Consider the following 13795-nt stretch of genomic DNA (forward strand, 5'->3'; position numbering starts at 1 on the left):
AGGGGAGGTGAGTGCTTGAGAATGCAGCACTATTTCCGTTGTTGTTCGATCATCTTCTAAATACAGAAAGACGCATTCACCTGCCACTAATTGCTCATTATACGTCTATTACACTTGGTGGTTAGATTTAAAGTGACACGTTTGATTATAATTTCAAGACGTATTACATATTGCAACAGACACAAACCTCAAAATCGTCACAATAATCTCGAGAATTATTATTTGCAATGTTGAGACTATTTATTTGAGTTTGTTTCAAAGCAGTGTGACTCGACCTGAAAAAAATATATATATATATGTCATCTTTCCCTTGGGTGTGAACGCAGCATGACCAGCTGCAGAACTTCCTGGTTCCTCGTCTTGCCACGCCCACAACAACCCTGTGAAAACGTCATACACTGTATTTTCATTTTCTTTTAATGATGCCTCACCTCTGGTCAGAATGTCACATTTAATTTAGGCTGTGAGTTCTGTAAACCGCAGTAACCTCTCATAGGCATCAATGTTGAAAGTGGAACCATGTCTGACACTGTTATGTGTGTGAGGATGTGGATCCATGTTGCTCAGTAAGTAATAACAGTCACTGCTATCGATGAAGGTTGTTGTGCACGTCACTGGAAATGACTGGCTAACAACATCTGCTCAGTTTAATGTCACTGCTTCGGAATGACTAACACCAGCCAAGCAAGTCAAATCCCTGCGAAGCATGACCGTACAAAATAATCACACTGTCTTTTTTAATCATAACAGTCATCATCTCCTCTTGAGTAACAGTAAAAGAAGAATCTATCATTCAGTAAGGTTTGTTTTATTTCTTGGGTTTCCGAAGAAGACAAATCATTGTTTAAAAAAAGAAAATCAGTGCCAAATTCATCATCAATCATCTTCATCATTATGATAATAATCACACGGTTTCCTGATATTATCAGCCAACTTCCCTTCATATAGACCTTAAATTACCTTGTACAAAAACGTGCCTTTTTCTGGCCTTCACACATGATTGTATGGAAGAACACAACTGCCAGTGTGATGAGAAAATATTCTGTTAAGTGATAATGGTGAGAAACTATCTCAAAATAATGGGTTGGTATCACCAGTCATCACTTATTTTCTCATATGTTGAGACACAACACACATAATAAGTCTCATAATGACTTGCATAAACTTTTTTTGACACACTGGCAGAAATAAACTTCCATATGTTCGTGTGGGGGTTATTCTGCAGCCCCATTCAGTACATGTACCTACAGATTATCAGTTCCTCAGTCTGATTTCTGCTCTACTTACTACACTTTCACTCTACCATCATAACATGTGCCATCATTTGCCCGTTCACTGCTCATCTGACTGCAGCTGAGGTAATCATACGCGGGAGTCCGGATTGTTCTTCGTCTGGATCAGAACTCCTCCTCTGCATTTCGACAGCGGGATTGTTTGAGCAGGGTCAGGCGGGCCAGAACCTCGGCCAACGACAGTTCTCCGTGGACTTTGTTGTCTCTCGTGCGCACGTTGACGCTGTTAGTCATCTTCTCCTTCTCCCCGACCACTGCCAAGACACCAGAGGACACAACAGCTTGACACGGGCCAAGTCACACACCACACACACACACACACACACACACACACACACACACAGACTGACAGCCCCATTGTTAAATAGGACCTGGTTCAGGCCTTGAACATTGGTTCAGTCCTTTAATTAAAGTTGTTCTAGTTGCATAAACCTCACCGAACCTGAAACTTAAATATTGGCATGTTGTGGTCCTTTGTCATCCTACATTCAAAATTGTATTTACATTCTTGATCCCACTGTTGAATGTTTGAGTTTTAATTATAGGTAGAATGAACGAGGGTGAAAGAAAAGATCCCATTTTAAGGATTTTAGAGTTATAATTGCACTTTTTTCTGCACTTTCTGGGGGGGGTTTACTACTAGAATGTTTAAAAAAGCATCACTTTTCTCCACCCGTCTCATGCAGCACCACTGTATTCTCGCTCAATTCTGTCTCTTTAAGGCCCCCCTACCGAGTCCAAGTCTGCTCTGATTGGTCAGCTCACACACGCCTGAGCAGGTCCTGTCACCGTGTATGCTCTGGTGTGTTTTCAGCCTTCGGTTAGCTTCACTTCTACCATGAATATCGACATAAATTATACAAATGTGTGAAATGGCGACGTGATGATGTCAAGAAGTCACGGAATTAAAAAAGTAAGATGACCATTGAGACATTCAGGAGCAGTGCTGTCTGTGGGAGAGAGGAGCTCCTGTCAGCTAAGACTGTGGACTTTACTAACAAGACTTTTTACATGCACAAGAAACTTCAGTTTATAACAAATTGAATGAAAGAAAAATCCTCGAGGCTCTTTAAATTAATAGCCACTGAAATCATTGTCCTATGTCTACACCGTGCTGCCGCCGAGATATAAAAAAAAGACCACTTCAAACAAGTGGATTATGTAATCAGTATAGCAGAGGGAAAAAAAAATATGTGAACAAATCTCAAATGCAAGTAATATTGTCTTTAAAAAAGACACATGGGAGTTACTAGTTAAAATGTAGACTGAAGTGATTGCAGGCAGTCCTGAAAGTAGCAGAAATTAGGTGAAAATGCTCTTGAATCAGTGTTCGGTCAGAACTCAAAAATGTGCTTAGGGCAATAAAATGTTCTCACCAAGAATGAAGTTATATTGGGCTAATTGAGCGTTGCGGATTTTCTTGTTGAGAAGACAGCCTGAGTCTAAGTCAGCATCTGCCATGAAACCAGCTTCTGTAAACTGCTTACACACCTGGAAAAAAAAACAACAATCACAGATAAATATTCACGTGATTGTTGTTGACTGTGGTCAAAATGTGGAAGTGGAAGATTTACCCTCTTGGCGTAATCCTCACAGGAGGGGTTGACAGGTACTAACATCACCTGACGTGGAGAGATCCACAGAGGCCTGGTGGGAGGACAGACACAGATGTGCTGGTGTAAAGATAATGACAAACACTCGCTGAGAAAAAAAAGGAACGACTGGGGCGAAATCTTTACAGTATGTTGAAATTATACCAGAAACCAAATTGGACAGACTGTAACGGAAAAAATATTATCAATACACTTTTATAGTTTTGTGTTCCAACAAACTCATAATACAAGCATTTGGGTTAATTTTTCCTTTCATTTTTCTTTAATTGAAGCTCTCAAGTGCCGGAGTAAAGTGGAAAACACTTCACCATTTCCCGGCGTAGTTCTCAGTAAGGATGGCGATCATCCTCTCCACTGAGCCCAGGATGGCACGATGGATGATGACTGGTCGAGCTTTGTCGTCACCGTCCTTCCTGTAAGAAAGAAAATGAAGGGTAAGTACAAAAGTAAACATATTCTTGGTTATTGTAACATCTGTCTTTGTTTATTTGTTTGGCAGTGCAAGAGGCCCAATTTAGCCCAATAGATGCTTGTGGTGAAAAATAAATTCATAAATAAATAAATAAATAAATAAATAAATGAATGAATGATATTGTTTTTGCTGGTTTATGTTTGTGAGGTATAAATGTTATAATACTAAATACTCGTCAAATATAGAGAATGCCACCCACCCAAGCATCAGACAGTCAACACAAATGTTAAATATAAAACATAATTTAGAGAATTAAGTTGTATGAGTAAAATCTACACTAGTATGTAAATTGATGGATCAGATTGTTTCTTTTTCACAAACATCTGGAAACTGTAATTGATGCGATCGTAACAGACTTTTCTCTCGGGCATTAATCAAAAATCCTTCTCCTGCCTTCAGCTCATCAAATCTTAGTGCCAGATTAGTGATCTGTTGCTTTTTAGAAATTAATTTAAGATTTTATTGATTACTTACAAAAGCCCTGAGAGGCCTTGCTCCATGTGATGTGACTGTTCTTTAATTGCCCTTTGTTCCTTCTGGCACCCTGAGATCCTCAGATGATTCATTAATTCACAAAAGTTGATCGAGCCGTTGCAGAGACTCTGGAATGACGTGCCCGAGGAGATCACGGCTGCAAACTCAGTGTCATCTTTTAAATCGCTTTTGAAAATTTACTTTATCTGCTTTATTATTGCATGTTTTACTCTCGTACGTGTATCGGTTTTGATAGCTTTTAGCTTGTTTTATCCATCTTGTGTTTTATCTAGTTTAGTGAAGCACTTTGTTACTGTGTTTTGAAAGGTGCTATTTAAATAAAGCTTCTTCTTCTGCTTCTTCTAATGTGTGTTAATCCCTCAAATATACTCCTGTAAATGATGATGTGTTGATTTAGTCTATAACAGAGTTTTTAATTCAATTCTTCTTTTATTTGTAAGACACAAACTGATACAAAAGAAGTACAAAGTGCTTAAAAACAAAAGCACAATGTTTCACCACAATCACTCTTCCTGTATCACCTGTATAAACCACCTGGCTGTAAATCTGACTGTCTGCATCCTAAATATCAGTACGTATCTCCATCAGTTCTTTTGAGCTACACAGCCGATGTGTCCATGTGCTGATTGGACTAATGCAGAAGCTTTTACCATTAAGTGCCGGCTGTCTAAAGTTATACAGGCAGTGCATTGTTTCACCACGCTGGGCTTACAAATTGAAATTGCTGGTGAGATGGCAAATCAGCCTGTCACCTGTTCAATGGGTTCACATTTACATACAGAAACACTTCACCTCTTAAGACACACGTCTCTGTGGAACACAGCGCGCAAGCTGAGACGTCTTATTCAGGAGGGGGATTAACACAAAATCCATGGTGAGGAAAAGCGCACGGACTCAGCAGTGTGTCAACGTTTTTGATTAGGTGACTCACCCCACAAAGGTCAGGTTGAAGCGGATAGGCAGCTGGAAGTCCAGCTGAATGGTTGCACACTGGTGGTAGCGTCCAATTGCATCTTTGATCTTAATGTCAATCTGCAGCAGCGTACACAGGATTACACAACTTCTCAGACCTCAGAGAATTAAAAAATGATTTTGTGTTTGGAAAGAAAGTATCGAGAAGCTATCCGACCTTAGGTCCGTAAAAAGCGCCGTCTCCAGGGTTGAGTTTCCATGGCTCCCCGAATTCATTCAGGCTGTTCTCCAGTTGCTGCCAAGTGTGAGCCACAGGTTAACATATCATTTAAATCTCAACAATGGAAAGTGATTACTGTGAAGCCGGCCAAGCCATGCTGTGGCAAACAATTGAGCGCAAAACATACAGCTCAGTGTGTTTTTTGCGATGCCCTTATGTAACTTACAACTGCAGGCAGTTAAAATGCAGGAATCGAGTCAAACAGATGAGCAATGTCTTTTATTGACAACACCTCCTACGGAAAACCACTGATCTTCATAAGTGACTCACTGAGCTGATGCTTCTGTTTGACCACACAGCAGGGAGCCAGCGCTTCAATCAACAGCGCCAAGTCAGTGTCATCAGGAGCATTTATTTGCTAAAAACTAAGGTGAGGCAAAAATCACTGCGTTGCAACCAAAACATTGACTCAAACTCAGCAGAAAAAGTTAGAGCTTCTGCTTAAAGGGATATTCCGGTGCAAGTTTAATCCATGGTCTAAATCACCGTGAAACTGTGTTAGACTCCCTCTCGAGAGATAAAGTTAGCAGACTGCTAATTTACAGAGTTTTATCAACCTCAGAAACGACCGCACAACAACAATACACTGCAGTAAATGGATCCAAATATAAACCGCCACCAAAAAGAACAGCACCAAACTTCAGCAACAGTACAAATATGGTCTCAGCACATAGTCCGGGGCATCTAACCTCCGCTAGCTTAGCTGGATTTCAATTGGGAAGCTAAAAACAGATTTCAACTCTCCTCCATCAGCTTCCGGGTCGGGGAAGTCCCGACGCGACGATTACCGAGTGCGGTTAGAAATGCTCAATTCCGTTCTTTTCCCTGTCCGCTCTCGATAATAACTGTTATAAACTGGCAGGTAAGACACATATGAACTTTGATTGCTTTTCCATGGAGTCATAATCATACATTTTCATCCATGAGCCGCGGAACTCTACTGCACTCGGTAATCAACTCGTCGGGACTTCCCATCAACAGGAAGCTGCTGCAGAAGAGTGGTAAATTTAGTCAGCTTTTCAGTAGAAATCCAGCTAAGCTAGCGGAGGTTAGATGCCCCGGACTATGTGCTGAGACCCTATTTGTACTGTTGCTGAAGTTTGGTGCTGTTCTGAGCATTATTTGTGGCTTTTTGGTGGCGGTTTATATTTGGATCCATTTACTGCAGTGTATTGTTGTCATGCGGCCATTTCTGAGGTTGATAAAACAACGGAAATTAGCGGTCTGCTAACTTGATCTCTCGAGAGGGAGTCTAACACAGTTTCACGGTGTGTTAGACCATGGATTAAAGTTATACTGGAATATCCAGTTGTAGAATTTCCAGTTGGAAATGTAAAGAAAAATAACCATCTATGAACAGAATGCGAGAAAATAGCAGTTTTGATATTATGATCACTATTTATTGTGTTGCAGAGATATCTACTGAAGTTACCATGCTAACAGATAGCCCCTGCTTTGACCCCCGAGCTCCGTATCTGAACGGCTAGCTGCGTGGCTAACTTAGTTTATTCTCTAAGGGCAGGCAACGATTTCTCTGTCGATATGCTGCCCCCTATTTGTTTGGAGTATAAATGAGACATATGGCCAATTCTTACATAACGCACCTTTAAAATTTGCCGTGTACCGGGAACTAATTCTCTGATGCCGTTTACCTTCTCAGCCTGGTTCCACACTGCGATGTCGCCCAGATACTTCTCTGGACGGGTGGAGAGGTGAAGCTGGAAGGAGAATCCAAACACATCGTAAATACAGCGGAGGAAGTCGAGGCAGCCCTTCATCTCTGTCTCTATCTGTGGAAAAAAAAAAGGATGATTCAGAAATGAGTAAAGTACGTATAATAAGTAGTTACTTGTTTTTCAAAACATGTTCAAACAACCTCAGAATTGGGTGTATCACAGCTGAAAACTACTGATGTGGTCACCTGATCCATGGTGCAGAAAATGTGAGCGTCATCCTGCTGGAAGCGCCGTACTCTGGTCAGCCCCGTCAGCGTTCCTGACAGCTCGTTTCTGTGGAGGACCCCGAAGTCTGCCAGCCTCAGAGGAAGCTCCCTCCACGAGCGAGGCCTGTGGCTGAACATGAGACTGCAGGACGAGCAGAGAGCAGGATATGACTGTGACACACATCAAATACTGTAAGTGCCGCTTGATTTGTAGCATTTGGAAGCAGTTCAGATGTTTACACTGGCTAAGTTTACCAATGGCCGGGGCAGTTCATCGGCTTGAGTGCGAAGATTTCTTCTTCCACGGGGAAGGAGAACATGTTTTCACTGTAGTGCTGCCAGTGGCCTGATGTCTCCCACAGTTTGCTGTTGTAGATGTTGGGAGAGGCCACTTCCTGAAAGCCTCTTCTCCAGTACTCATCCTAGCAAAACAACAAAAAACCACATAAACAAGCTACGTCTGCCAGTTGGCCTGCACAGGTACTGAGCTGAATCATGACTTCTGGCACGAATCTAGAGCAACTGCGACGCAAATCACATTCAGTGGGCTTTATTTATCCATTTGTTTTTCTGAAGCAAAACACTGAAGGTCCAGTTGAGCTGTTCGGCAGCCAACGGTGGAAGACTGGCGTTAAATTTCAACTGTGAAGATGAAACATGAGGGAGCTTAAAAATATAGTGCATGCTCAGACAGGTTCTCCTGAATAAATTAGATTTAGCAGAAGAAGAAAGATACAAAACCTGAATGACGTGTGTTCAGAAACAACTGCCTGCAAGCTTTCCATAGCAGTGTCACACACATCTGCAGCAACAGGCATTGTAATTGTAATTGTAAATCCACAAAATAAAATAACCCTCTTTTAAAAAAGGGGCCTTGCAAGATTTAATTGTAGTGAAGTATTTTGACAAAACAGATTCATTCATTCATTCATTCACTCACTCAGCCTCCAGCATCTATGACTGTAAACAGGGTTTCCTGCACACAAGACTTCTTAGTTAAATGTTTTAGTGGTACACTGTTGGGGGAAATGCATAACTTGTTGCTCATCACTGGAATTTTTTTTCCCCCCTTCACAGTGATAACAGATTGAAGTGATGCGATAATGATCTTGCACCGTGTCTGTGCAATGTATGTCAGGTCCTTTTGGCCTGGTTTGGTGTGTTGGCGTGCGATGTGAAAGTCTTCCAAGACGTCAACACATGTCTGCAGACACGTCACAGAGAAGAGTTCCTGTACAGTCACTGAACTCGGCACAAGAGGTTAAGCCTGAAAACTAAAGTCTTTGGAAACTGTGGGGTTCTTGCTTTTAAATGCTAACTCTAACCAGCGTTTAATCCAATTGCCGAATGTGGAAATTTGGTGGCTTCCCAACAGAGCACTTTCAAAAACGATCGTTCTGTGGAGCCCAATCAGACAAATGACACACAAGAAGACTGAAAACCACAATCTGACAATGTTGACATGTTTGGCTCCGACACTTCTGATTTTATTTTGTTTAGTTCAACAGATATTTAGCGTTCAGGCTACAATTCATAACCTCATACAGCAGTCAGTACCGGCCCACTAAGCTTTTCTGGAGCTCTGAACGCAATTTAAACCCGACTGAGCTGAACTAAACTATTCAGCTCACTGTTCAACTCGTGCCTTATCTTTAGGCTCCTTGGTGATTGCACGTTTGGCATAAGTGGACGGCTTGTGGTGCGCATGTCAATGAGCTGGCAATCACTACGAGTACACTGGAAATGATGGGCATGTTCTGCACCTCATGGACTCAGGTGTGGAGAGTGTTTTGCGTTTCTGGAGAGTTTTAAATAATTGACACTTGGCAGAAGCTGATACTGATATTAAAGAGTCAACAAAACAGTCAAAATAATTAATATAATAACAAAATAATTACCAACCAAGACAAACTATCGTAAAGAGAGTTTTTTCTTTGACATTAGACAATTCTGACTCTAAAATCCCTCTAAAAGAAGACGGGGTTCATCATCCCAAGGCTTCTGTAGCTGACATCTGAATTCCCGACTGAAATTAAAATCGAACTTGGCACACATGCTGTAAATAAGTGGGGAAACTGATAACATTTTGCTGCCACACCTACCCGGATGAACTCAGTGAGCGTGTTGTAGATGTAAGCTCCACGTGGCATGAAGAAACAACTGCCTGGGCTCAGATCATGGAAGAAGAACAGCTCCTGATCCTGTGAAGCAGACAAAAAAAAAGGTTTCTGACCAGTTCACATATTCTTACTACCAGCAAGAAACTCCTCCGTACACAGCGGGGAGTTACCCCGTCATCACGCGACAGATCACCACACGGCAGATCATCTGTTGATTAGTGACCGCCGAAAAAAGCTCAATGGACTCCTTACAAGACTTAAGTCGTAACTAAAATGATTTTACCGACATCTTTCAGCTGTATTAGTTGGATTACTTTAATTAGGTTGTTTAGAAAAGTGACAAGACAGCCTCTATAAGAAGGAAATACTGTTTAAATGCACTCAGATTGTCTGAATAGATGCTTTTCTGTCCATTTCTTTTATTTACGACTCAAACAGAAATGAGCTCAGATTTTTAGAGCACAACGAGTTCAGCAGCTTACATCGAAATGAAACAAACTTGGCACGAACTAGAAAAAAAAAAGGGACTATTGTTCGAGGCGGCGCGGGAGTAAAAAGTGACCTTCATGGAGGAACACTGTGTTTCAGTCTGACAGACAGTAGTTAGGCCTTGATACTAACCTGACCAGGCCAGTCTTGAGGGATAGGTTTCCATGGTAACTTGGGTCTAGGTTATTTAAACCTCCTTTATGAAACAGAAATTCCAGAAAATGAGACCACGTTACGAAACCCTAGTGCTGTTATTTTCTCTCCGCACATGTCCAAACTGGTGAGGTTTAACATTTATCAAATCGTTATGTCAAACACGCGGCCGGATCCCTGCTGCCGCCCCTGATGGGGGAGTTTTTTTTTTGTTTTCCTTGAGTGTTATCGCTTGATAAAACTGAACGGGGGTCTGTTGTGCTTTCATTATGCGCTGTGTAAATAAAAAAGGGTCGGCTTTGGATCGTGCCACAGAGCACCATCTTTCAAACAACATGCCACTTTTGTCACCTCCCTCCAACTGGCATCAACTGATAATTTGACTCTCGTGTTTAATATGGAGCTGTGTTGTCATCAGTGCTGATCGAGGTGCTGCCGTCTGTGTCTCCCATGCTGGGAAACCAGCTGGGGTGCTCAGATGACTCACGGTTGTCCTGAATGCGCCCCGTATGAAGCAGCACAGTGCCCTCAGCTGGTGCAAGGCAGCAACGGCCGATTCGTGGCAGAACGCGGCTCTCATGTCGATGTTGCTTTGACATGAAGCGTTTTTTAATCGCGCTGATCATTTGTCCGTATATTATTACATGTGTCATTAAGGCTTGTTAACTGTGTTCTCGGTCCAGGTTCTTTCCAGGCTTTCACCACATCTATGAAACCACAAGCCTAGACTATCATGAGGAAAAGCTCCTATGAAAACCTTCAAAGGAGACGTGTCAGCCATCACATTATACAATTACCAATGTAAATTCTCTTTGTACTGGGTTTAAGTCTCCGGTTCTACGCCTCAGCCTGCTGGGTGGCCTTGGACTCGACTCTCTACAGCGTGACTCACTTTGCCGATCTTGCGATGGTCTCGGTTCTTGGCCTCCTCCTGAAAACGTTCCCACTCCTTCAGCATCTTTGAGTCTGGGAAGGAAATCCCATAGATCCTCTGTAGAGTCTCCATGTCGGAGCGGCCCTCCCAGTACGTTGAAGAGTTCTGATGACAGAGGCAGAAAAGACAAGAGTGAAATATTAACATGTTTATACATGTTAGCATTGGATTACCTTTCTCTAAATAATTCATGAATGCGGCCTGTTGATTTAGGAGACTGAAACAACAGACATTAAAAGTGTGTGTTTTTCCACATACCTTGTAGATCTTCATGGCTTTGATCTTGCCCGTATGTCTGACATGTGGACCTCTGCACAAGTCAATCAAAGGTCCACATCTGACCAGGATTAGAAAATCACAAAACAATTCGTCAGTTACTTAACAAAGCACAAAAATAACTCGCATGTCAAATAAACAAATAAACATGAAAAACATGAAAAAAGATCCAGCTAAAGCAGAAGTTCACCCAAAAATGAGAATTCTGGCACCATCTAGGTGCTTATGGAAAGATGGGTAAAGTTTTGTAGTCTGCCGAACATTTCTGGAGCTGGGGGCTCATTTTGAAATGTTCAAAATCAAACTCTCCAAAGTCTACAGTCTCCAAAAGCCCTGTGATCCCAAACTGATTTCAAAAGAGGTTATTCATGCCCTCGATGTGCAGATGAGCTCCTGCACCCCCTTCAGACTGAGCGCAGACTAAAGCCTTTAGTTTAGCAGCTACAGTGAAGATTTGAGGGGTGAGCAGATAATGACTAAATGTTCGTTTCTGGGTGAACTTATTCTTTAACATTTCCTCTTTCTCACCTGTAGACTGTAGTCGTGGGGGTGGTGACTTTCTCATTCAGAATACGGCACTTAAATTTGTTGTACTGAAAGACAGAAACACCTCTGGTTATTATGGTTTTTGACCTGATTGAACATTTTCCCTGTATTTATTGCCAAATTCAATGCATGCACATGATAAAACTTAGATGAGGTAAGAGTCCTCTCTCCCTCTCTCACCTTAAACATCTTCAACAGTGTCTCCTTGCTGATCTCAAGCCTCTCAAACGGCTGTTTTTCCTTCACCACAGACTTACACAAAGTCTCCAGGTCCCCAAACTCAGTGCTGGACACTCCCCTGGAAACAGGAAACACACTTGGTTCATTACAAGCGCTCATCATCAGTTCTCTTCCGACTGGCATGGTGAAGGAAAAAACTGCTGTGAGCACTCCGACAAACCAAACCCATCAATTACTGATTTAAAAAGCAGTCGTTCCATTATTACAACTGAAGTGTATAGACTTATTTTAAGACTAGAATCATGTCTGAAAACTGATGATGTGATAATACACGCTCACTTCTGTCCATCCAGGAACATGTCGTAGTAGAAACCATTCTCAATGGGGGGTCCATAACACAAACAACCTCCATAAAAGCGCTCCATCGCCTCCCCAAGGATGTGAGCACTGGAGTGCCAATACACCTAAGACACAAGACGCAGATGTAAGCAAAGATACGGGGTAGGACTGTACAGTATGGATGAGAAAACCAATTTTACTCACAGCCTGAGCGTCTTCATTGTCAAACCGCAAGATCTCAAGAGAGCAGTCCTGTTCGAGCGGTCTGTCCAGGTCCCAGAGTTCTCCATTGACCCGAGAAATCACAGCGTTGTCGGCCAGACCCTGGCTGAAAGATCCAGTGCAAAGAAAGTTTCCTCAGAATTGCTGCGTTCACATTCAAAGCCATTTCTCTCTGTTTAAGGGGGTGGGAATTGATATTGATCACATCGGCAGCTGTTAATTAATCATACGGTGGTGTTCTGACCTGATATCACAGGCCAGCTGGTACGGTGTGGTGAGCCAGGCCTTGCCGTCCACCTTACGTCCGTCTGGCAGCTCCACGGTGATGGGCTTGCTGTCTCGGGCTTTCTTTGCAAGCAGGGCGTCGCTCTCCTTCTTCAGCTCCTCGTAGAGGCTGAGGCGCTCTGGGATGTATCCGGGCCACGGGTTCAGCTGGAGCGGAGAACAGGGAGGAAAAAAAAACAATCAAAGTCAAGAGGCTATGTGAGAGGAAGTGGGGATTTGATTTGCCGTTAGTGACAAACTGAGATGTTATAAATGTCCCTGTGTTGGTACGATGGGTGAACAGGTGGGGCAGGATAACTTTAGTAATACTCACCTCTTTCGAACCTCCTCCTCCACCTCCTCCTCCTCCTTTATCCTGCTTCTTCTCCTTCTTGTTGTTCTTGTCGACTGGTTTGGCAACAGGAGTGACCACCTGTCCACAAACACAGACAGGTGTGTGTGTATGTGTGTGTGTATCTTTAATATTACAATAATCCCTTATCATTATTTTATCTCAGTCACATTTTGATCCCATTATGAGACACGTTCAGTATGAGTAGTATGACTGTGGGAGCTATTTCTGGAGAAGGGGTGGTGCAGCTTGTCCTTTGGTTTCACTGGACAGAGGCCCGTTACTCTTCTCCTCCTCACCCCCTCATTATATTACAAATGGCGCCATTTAAAACTGGTTTGAAACACTGCTCAGTCTTAATAACTACCTCATTGTTTGTCCGCTGCTCTTTCCCGCTGTTCTTCTCCGGAGCTCTGCCACACTTCACTCCTTGTTGTCTCTTCCCCTGCGCCTCCTCCAGCTCCAGCTCCGCCTGCAGACCCCGCCGGAGGTGCAGCAGCCGGTACCTGAGCTTCTCGTTCTCGGTCCGCAGGCTCTCCACCTCCGGGGACAGCTCCCCGACAACGACGGCATCCAAACCTCGAATTAACCCATCGCGGAGGGTGGATATTTCCTTGGTGAGGAGGCGAATTTGCTGCTCCTGGGCGGTCAAACGTGCAGCCAGGCACTCCGCCATCTTTAAGAGACCACCATAGCCACAATGACAGCTTATTTCCGGCGGAGGGATTTTGGGATTAAAACCGCTGCCAAATTAAAACACCTCGCAAACGAAACTCAGGGGTTTTACAAACATACAGCGGATGCCCGTGAATATATTTATTGCTTTTATTGTGATTTTCAAAATCAGAGCTAAGCAAATTACTTGTTTGAGGTGGATTCAAATGTACTTCTGAGTAGTGGCTCATATTTTGGAG

General features: G+C 42.8%; 1 protein-coding gene across 1 annotated transcript; it reads right to left on the reverse strand.

Moving 5' to 3' along the window:
- Positions 1-792: 792 nt before the first annotated feature.
- tars3 (threonyl-tRNA synthetase 3) lies at positions 793-13588 on the reverse strand. The gene is made up of 19 exons (XM_030415458.1): positions 13249-13588; positions 12864-12962; positions 12510-12697; positions 12248-12371; positions 12044-12168; positions 11705-11822; positions 11507-11571; positions 10961-11039; positions 10661-10807; positions 9109-9207; positions 7262-7428; positions 6986-7148; positions 6717-6854; positions 5002-5079; positions 4804-4904; positions 3214-3318; positions 2867-2939; positions 2669-2783; positions 793-1546 (listed from the first exon to the last, which is right to left on the reverse strand). The coding sequence occupies exons 1-19, from the start codon at positions 13555-13557 to the stop codon at positions 1398-1400; spliced, it is 2442 nt and encodes an 813-aa protein (XP_030271318.1). The 5' UTR covers positions 13558-13588; the 3' UTR covers positions 793-1397.
- Between the last annotated feature and the right edge of the window lie 207 nt (positions 13589-13795).

The sequence above is a fragment of the Sparus aurata genome, chromosome 4, assembly GCF_900880675.1.
Source record: "Sparus aurata chromosome 4, fSpaAur1.1, whole genome shotgun sequence".
In the NCBI taxonomy this organism is placed as follows: domain Eukaryota; kingdom Metazoa; phylum Chordata; class Actinopteri; order Spariformes; family Sparidae; genus Sparus; species Sparus aurata.